Source organism: Prosopis cineraria, unplaced genomic scaffold, assembly GCF_029017545.1.
Source record: "Prosopis cineraria cultivar Desert tree isolate PC_DT_omini unplaced genomic scaffold, ASM2901754v1 PC1144, whole genome shotgun sequence".
Lineage (NCBI taxonomy): Eukaryota > Viridiplantae > Streptophyta > Magnoliopsida > Fabales > Fabaceae > Prosopis > Prosopis cineraria.
In genome coordinates, this window is record NW_026556469.1 from 27,073 (window position 1) to 35,579 (window position 8,507).

At 28.8% G+C, this 8,507-nt stretch overlaps 1 protein-coding gene across 2 annotated transcripts; it reads right to left on the bottom strand.

Annotated features, from left to right (window-relative positions):
- Positions 1–5,227: 5,227 nt before the first annotated feature.
- On the bottom strand, positions 5,228–8,019 carry LOC129299390 (40S ribosomal protein S12-like). 2 transcript variants are annotated; one of them, XM_054937862.1, is made up of 4 exons: positions 7,910–8,019; positions 5,834–6,122; positions 5,632–5,697; positions 5,228–5,560 (listed from the first exon to the last, which is right to left on the bottom strand). In XM_054937862.1, the coding sequence occupies exons 1-4, from the start codon at positions 7,996–7,998 to the stop codon at positions 5,501–5,503; spliced, it is 504 nt and encodes a 167-aa protein (XP_054793837.1). In that variant the 5' UTR covers positions 7,999–8,019; the 3' UTR covers positions 5,228–5,500. The 2 variants fall into 2 exon arrangements, with proteins under 2 accessions (XP_054793837.1, XP_054793838.1); XM_054937863.1 differs by lacking the exon at positions 7,910–8,019 and adding an exon at positions 6,911–6,938.
- Between the last annotated feature and the right edge of the window lie 488 nt (positions 8,020–8,507).

Below are 8,507 nucleotides of genomic sequence, written 5' to 3' on the forward strand. Positions count from 1 at the left end.
AAATAATTTAATTAAAGACATATTTAATGAGTTAATTATAATTCCTTAATTCCAATAAATTAGTTAGGGTTAATGAACAAATAAGATTCTGAATTATTGCTTGAAAATGATCTTGAATCTCGAACTTTTAAAATATACAAAATAAACTCTAAAATTTTAAATTTATAATAAAATAAACCTTCATCGTTAACTTTTTAACATCATTACTGTCCACGTAGGTATTGTTCAAGATTTATTTTTTTATAAATTTAATCCTAATTATTACAGTACCTGCATTGACAATAATGGTGTTACAAAAACTAACGATTTAGGTTTATTTTGTTATGAATTTAAAAGTTTAGAGTTTATTTTACATATTTTAAGAGTTTAGAATGTAGGATAATTTTCGAATAAAAATTTAAAGTCCTATTTATTCATTAATCTAATTAGTGAATAACATTTGATCTAAAAGAGTATTTAATATGCCTCCGAAATGAGCCATGTGATGTGGCCCTATTCATTCATTTATTTATTAGCCATTCCATATATATATATATACACACACCACGTGGCAAGACTTTTACTATTTTACTCCAAATCATGCTTCTTTTACAAAGTAATACTAGATTACTAGTCTTATGGTGGTCGTTTCTTTAAATTTGATTAAATTATTATTGCTATAATTATTATTTCAAAATTTTGAATTCTTAAACATCTTTTATGATATTAATAAATTCAATTTATTACGTATAACTTATAAATAAAGAAATTTTAGTTTACCAAAAGAAAAGAAAATCAATCTTATAATCAATTAATATTTAAAAAATAAATTTATCAAAAAAATTACTTAAAAAATAAAATAATATAAATAATACTATATTTATATTTGGAGTTCGGCGTGACTTGATGGTTTTCAAGGTCAATCCAATATATCAAGTAGCACCAAGTCTACCGGGTTAATTGAAAACCTCCAATTCATTTATGTGTGTGTGTGTGTGTGTGTGTTAACCATTCCATATTCACATTCCACGTGTGCTTAACGTTTCACTATTTTACTCTATCATTTGTTTAGCAAAAAATAGTTTTAAATTAGTTTACTAATTTGTCTTAAATTTTGATTACTATTTTACTATCTCAAATTCACACTTGCAACTAATGTTTTGAGAATTAGACTAAACTATTTAGTTTAACCAGTTGAACTATGAATTAGTTTAGTATTTGATCTAGACATCACACAAAAATTAAAGATACACGGAATTGATCAAAAACTTGTTAAACTGGCCTCAAACCATCCAAAATTGGCCACATATTTGTTTTTTTTTTTAATTTAATCCATGTTTCCGAGCTACAATTTATGCAAATCTATATCAAGAAAGCATGGAAAATAAAGAGGAACAAATATATAAGAAAATTATAAATTAAGAAACTAGTATATATATTTTGGATGAAAATAATGGAATATTGAAGGATATTGCATTTTTTTACTATATATTATTTTTTCTTCTAATATGAATATTTATTTTTATTATTATGGATGCTTATTTTTTTCTTATTTTAAGCATATATTATTTAAAATATATTAATTTATTTTTATCAATCAACCAATTATTGTACCGTATCTTGGCCAATTCAATAGTAGTTTTGTTTTCTTAACATTGCTTGAAACTTAAAATAAAATAAAAAAAATTCTGGTTGATGCTTCTGTACGTAGACATATAGTGTCGGAAAAATCGTATTAAACTATAAAGAGAAAAATACACTGACCAAACTTTTACTACGCCTTAATTACATAAACCTCCCCTCTATTTTAAAAACTCATATAAAACTTTCTTAAAATTAAAACATAAGTTACGTGAACCTCCTTTGTATAGTTGAGATCCCATATCCATCAACTATGAGTTGATAATTAAGTTTGACTTTTAAACTTTTAATTTGATCAAAACGCCCCTATTTAACAAGCATTATCTAAAAATTTATATCTGCCATTTTTTTTGCATAAAGCCAAAAAAATATAATAAATACCTTTTCAAACTTTTATTATATTATAAAATTTATTAATCTTTATTATATTATAAAATTTTATAATTTTAATTTTTATCAAATTTATTGAAAATTATTTATTTATGTTTTTAAAATTGCTAAAAACATATTTCAAACACATATTTTTTCATCACATAACATAAAATAGTATAAGTTTGAGAGATTATATAAATAATTAAAATTTAAAATTTAAAATTTGTAACCGTCAAAATAACATAATTTACATAGTCTCGGAATTTTCTTTCTCAATTTCTTTTCTTCTTCTTTACAATGAAATTCGTGTAAGCATCACAATAACAAAATTTAGGTATTTATTAGGGTGAGGGGTAAAGTTGTAAATAAATTTTTTTAATATAAAGTTCAATTTAAAAATGAGTTTTAAAAATATTCTTAATAGAGTTAACAAATTTGACTAAATTATACCCCTTCGTTTAGAAATGTAAGACATTTTTTGAGGAGTTAGTTGTTAAAAAATGTAAGGCATTTTTATTTTAGTCTTTTGAAGTGTAATCATTACCTTTTTTTAAAAGTGTCCTTATTAATGAATGACTTTATATTTATTATAGGATGTTTAATAGGGATAAATATAAAAAGATAGAGTTAGTTTGAAAGTCGGTAATTACTTTATTGAAAAGTAAGATTCAGTTAAAAATATTTTAATTTTTAAACGGAAGCAGTATATTTTCAAAATAGAGGAGAATTCTGGGTAATGAGGATAAAAATTAAAGATAGTCAGAATGTTTTACTCAATTAGTCAATTATAAAAGAATCTCTTGTTAAAGTAATAAATTAAGAGAACTGAGATGCAGAAATTAGGTGACCTAAAAGTGTAGTTAAGCGCATGATGCGGGAGGCAACAAGGAAATACATGAAGATGAGTTTCAACGTCAAACTTGGCTTGATTCCTTTCAAATGAGCATATCCATTTTTTATGGAAAATTATGAATAAGTTTCTTTTAATTCGAGGTCATGACATATGTTGTGCAAAAAAAATGAAAAGGTCAAATTAGAATTCAAAAAGGTCCAATGTTTAAAAGGTGGATAATTACAAAATTCTTATGTTTAACATTTCACGATGAGCATGACAAGTAAGCTAATTAACACAATTGTTAATGGTGGAAGATGAGGAAGAGGAAAGGGAGAAGAGACCAGAGAAAAGAAAGGAAGAGAGCTGGAAAAAAAATTAGAGAGAAGAGATAAACTCATAGGATCACAATTCTTTCATTCAAAGGTATTTACATAGAAAATGAGTTGATGCATTATTTATAAGTTTTAACTTAATCCTGGAAACAAATGCATGAACATTCTAAAAATTTTAAAATTAAATTAAATAAAAAGATGATAATAAATGTTAAAAAATAACAATAATATTAAATAAATGCAAAGTTATAATAATTAAAACAAGATATGCATCAATCATAAAATTTATTTTCATTATCTTCTGACAAATTTCCTAGATTAGGTATTCTTATTCACATTAGTTAGTTTCTTTAAACATGTGATTAAAAATGATAATCTGATTTTAAATTAATAAATCTGTGATCTTTTTAATGGAGTTGTAAAGATGATGATTATGAGAGTATGAGAGGATTAGTTATGAATAAGCGTTAAGGTTCACGTATAAGTTTTAAATAATAGATTTTTTTCATAAAAAAATAAAAGATTTATTTATAAATAAGCCTCATGAATTCATTAAATTATAATGAAATCTCATAATTTCTTGGTGTTATTTTTTACATATGTAAAAAGACTACATTTTCCTTAGACCAATACACGAAGTTAACTTGTAAGTGAAAGAGTGTAAATATATGATGCTGGTATATAAATTTATGTGTAAAATTTGAATAATCAATGCGAAAATTATGAAGGATTCACTTGTAAATTTAAGAGGTTCGAATTATAAATCTAAAATGTTCACAAGTAAATTCATATGTAAAAATTAAATAAAGAACAATTCAGTCATTTGCACGTGCAAAATGATAGAAAAAATACAAATAGCAAGTTTACGTACTTTAATTACATTTTATTTTATTTTTAGTTCCCAATCCTTTTTAATTTTTTTTTTCTTATTTTAGATTGTTGGAAAGGATAGGAAAGAAATGAGATTGTCAAGAATAAAATGAACTGAAATAATAATAATAATAATAATAATAATAATAATAATATTATTATTATTATAGATAGATGAATAGAATTATGTAAAAGTAAGACAATGAAGTAATAAAGACGTAAATTCGACCCAAAAAAGTAATAAAAGGCGAAAATAAAAATTAAGATATACAAGTTCATAAACTTAAATTTTCAAATTCTAAGAAATGATGATTATCAGAGTGAAAGATTATGAGCAACAAAACATTACTTTGGAATAAAAGTATATAATAATATACTTACATTGAAATATATGATTATTTTTTTATCATAAATTTATGATCATTATTATAGCAAAAAAAAAACTATTTCTAAAAATCCTAAGGACTTAAAACAAAGACAACGTAATTATTATTAAATCCATCTTCTAAAGATTTGAGTAATATCCTCCCATCAAAGTTAACAAAATTACATTCAGCACTAAGAAGATTTCAACCCAAACTCTTATTACATTCAATGCAGGTTGGCTAAAAACAGAAATTTATATTCATGACAAATGATATAACATAACGAATGACGGTCTGAAAAAATGAAGCAAATAATATTGCCTCTCTCCGTGCGTGACACACGGCAAAGCGAAAACACGGCTAGAAGTACCAGTTCATGAACCGAACAACAGTTTAGATTAATTAGATTTAAATATACTTTTAGTCCTTAATTCATTTCAATTCCTTCATTTTATAAAGTATTTTTTAATTCTTTAATCTTAACATTATTATAAACTATCAGTGGTAAGATTCAAGGATCAAAGAGGCACTTTATAAAATTAAAAAATTAAAATAAAATATTGAGTAAAATTAAAAAACTAAATGTATACTTTAACAGATTAATATTTAGCAAAATATTAATAATTAAATTTTCAGTACAGACTTGTTCACTAAAAAAATAAAAGAATGAGTCAGAATTCAATTAAAACATTAAAATGATCAAAATTAGTCAGAATGAATTTCTTCTAATTTTCTTTATTAATTAAACCAATACAAATCAGTATTTGATAGTTAAAGCTAATCCACATGAAAAGATTGTGAACTGCAATCCAGCACACAAGACGACCCCAGCCTAAGCAACGTGTAACAGATATATATATCAATCTCCAATGCTTATGAATATTGTTCTCCACGTCATTACCGATAAAGCAGTATTATAAAAAAATAATGATAATAAATTTGCATATATAACTAGAGCGACAACAATAACTGTTAATTCAAAACTGAAGATTGTAATGAGAGATTAAAACCCCTACTATGCAGATGTACTTAGGCTACCCGGCAAAAATGACTCAGACCATCGACTCCAACGAGACCCCACAAAAAGGAAGGTGTTTGTGGAGAAGTCAGTGAGATTTAACATGCTGCAACACAACGTTATAGGCTTCATGTTCCTCCCCGAAATCCTGCAGGCAGCAAGAAGTTAAACAAGGAAAGTATCAAGCAAAACAGAATGGCAGTGACGGTTCATTCATACCTCGACAACCACGCAGGAGCAACCGACCACCTTTCTAGCCTTTCCTTCTGAGTCGATCTTACACAACTGCCACAAGACATGGATACAATGGCAGTGTAAATAAACTGATAACCACTATTCAAAGACCTCAGGTCAACAATAAGATTTGGAGTGAATGATAATCAGAAAGGGTAAAAGGAAGACACAGTTAACCGTAACTTACACCGGCCCACTCTCCAAGGCTTTTTGCATTTGGAACTGTCAGCAAGCTAACATTGTGCTCAGCACAGAGGGCTTTCACAAGTTTTACATAGTCGGGTTGGTCACAGTCCTCGGCAAGAACGCAGAGCTGTGCAGCGTGCTTCTCGATAACCTTAGCACCTTCATGAAGGCCTCGAGCAAGACCACCATAAGCCATTGATTTTCTCAGCACAAGCTGCAAGGCAGTCATGATGTCCATTGGCTCACCTGCAATTGGTGGCACTGTCTCGGCAGCGACAATAACCTCTTCTCTGCAAGGGAAACAATTTTATAAACAGTGAGCAACACATATCAGACCCTCTTCTTCATCTAAATGAAACCAGAACAGTATTGACAAAAAGAAAACCTCCAATGTTCCATACATGAATTGGCATCCAACACTCATAAATATTTAATACACAAATTTTGATATCCTTGGTTTTTCCTCTTGCAGTTCAATACAATGTTCAGGGCTGTTCAATCCACACGTGTCAGACCAATCATGTTATAATAATGAAAATAAGGTATAAGTGTAGAATTGACTTCAACCAAGCTTAAGCCACTGATGAGTTCGAATCTAAATATAATCTCTGCTAATTCTCAAGAAAGCACATGGCAATATTGTATGAATTATAATCTGCAAATAAATCCCCCTCAACACATTTCTCACCTCAAATGAAATGTCACCAATCAGTGGTTATTAGATACAGGGTGGGAACACCCATGAAGCATAAGAACTTACAAAAAGGCTGGTCAATATCTAATGCATATTAGACACTAGTATTAGACATAATATCACATTACTTGACAGCTTAAAATACACTTGAATTTGTGACCAGAGATCAGATGGCCTTATCCACGTCAATGCCATGTTAGATGTCCAACTCAATACCCACTGATTCAAAAAATAATAACAATTAGATTATGAGAAGTTCTCATTTAAGAACTTGCAATGATTCCTATTATAGATATCTTTTAAAAAAAGGCATAACAATTATCTAATCACACACACTGAACGCATGAAATAAAAGATATAATCTTGAAAGCAGAATATCCATACCCTGACATTTGGTTATTGAAAATTGAACTCTACTCCTGCACACGCAAAGACACACAAAACATATTAAATCCACACTACAGAGCTATTAATCGTGAAGAAGCAAGTGCTGTTTCAAAATTAGACTTGATTTTTGTTATGGCTAGGTTTAAGTGTTTAACTACAAGGACAAGGGCAGTGACAGAATCAGCATCAACCAACCCAACTGTGGCAGGACAGATCTAGAATGAAAACTCACGTTCTTTTGGGGAAGCTTTTTTTTTTTTTTTAAGTAAACACGTATATGCATATAATTTTTTCCTCCTTTTTGCATATTTCTTCCCCATATTTTCTAAAACCCAAAAAGAATCACCTCACTTTCTTAATCTGGTTTCTTTCCAACATTTAAATACACACAAATATATGCAAACACATATGCACAAGTACATATATGCGGGCACTGATACACAAGTGATAGTTTTTTCTTTCCCCCCTTTCCTAATGTTTCTTCTCAACTGCCACGTGGGGCTGAGAGTATAATTAGTGTTTCGTAGATGAATTATGGGCTAAAAGATTAGAATTTATGGTTTCCAGGGAGGTAGTGAGAAATCTTAACAAAATTGATTAGAAATGCTGAGAAATTAAGGTTTTGGTGCATTTCGGGTCGGGCAATGCGATAAGATTGTGTGTGTTGATATATCAATCTCCCCTTTCATTCTCCTGACCCCCATCCCTATCTCCTCCTTTCTTTCTTTTGTTTTCTAATAAGTGAGCCAACTCCTTCATCCGTCGTCCAATACCCTCCTTGCGCTCCTTACAGATCCACCACAGCCCAACAGGATCACAACAAGTATCTACTAAAAAAACGATTGCACTCATTTAACCAGAAACATTTTAAGCAAATGCCAAACTTAAGGTCTGAAAATATAGTTGTGCTTATAAAATCAATGTCAGATGGAGAGAGTCGAAGAAGTTATCACCATAAAAAGAACAATAACACACAATAAGAAAGTAGAAGTTGACCTGAAGGATGACTCTGCCGAAATATTGTGATTGTGCAGGCGCGGCAGAATGAAGCGCAGGACAAGCTGGAGATTTATCAGGGGAACCATAAACCCTAATTTTAAGCCTAATTTACCGAATGACCCTGGGAACAAGTTTCAGATTTTGGATAAATACAAGCATATAGAACCAGACCCCAAGTGTTGCTCTCAGGCCTAAAAACATCTCTTAACATTTCATTTTTTTAAGTAGTGAGCCATCGGCCCATTCAATGAGCTGAACTTGTTTTTTTTTTTTTTTTTGCTTTAAGTAATTGGAATAAAAAATAATAAAATGTGACCAAAATGTTAGCAAAAAGATGTCACCGAAAAAAAAAACTGAAATTAGACCTCTAAATTGTATTTAGTATGACAAAAAATTAAAATTATAAAATTTTTTTTCCGTATATTGGATAGATTGATTAAAATACCCTCAAAAAGACAATAATATCCTTATTTCAGAAAACTTGCCAACAAAACCATTTTATTATATTGTTTGATCCGGCGAAGATTTTAGAAAGATTTTCCAGGGCAATTGTGTAAAAATCCAGTCTCCATGTCAATCTCATAAGTCATGATTA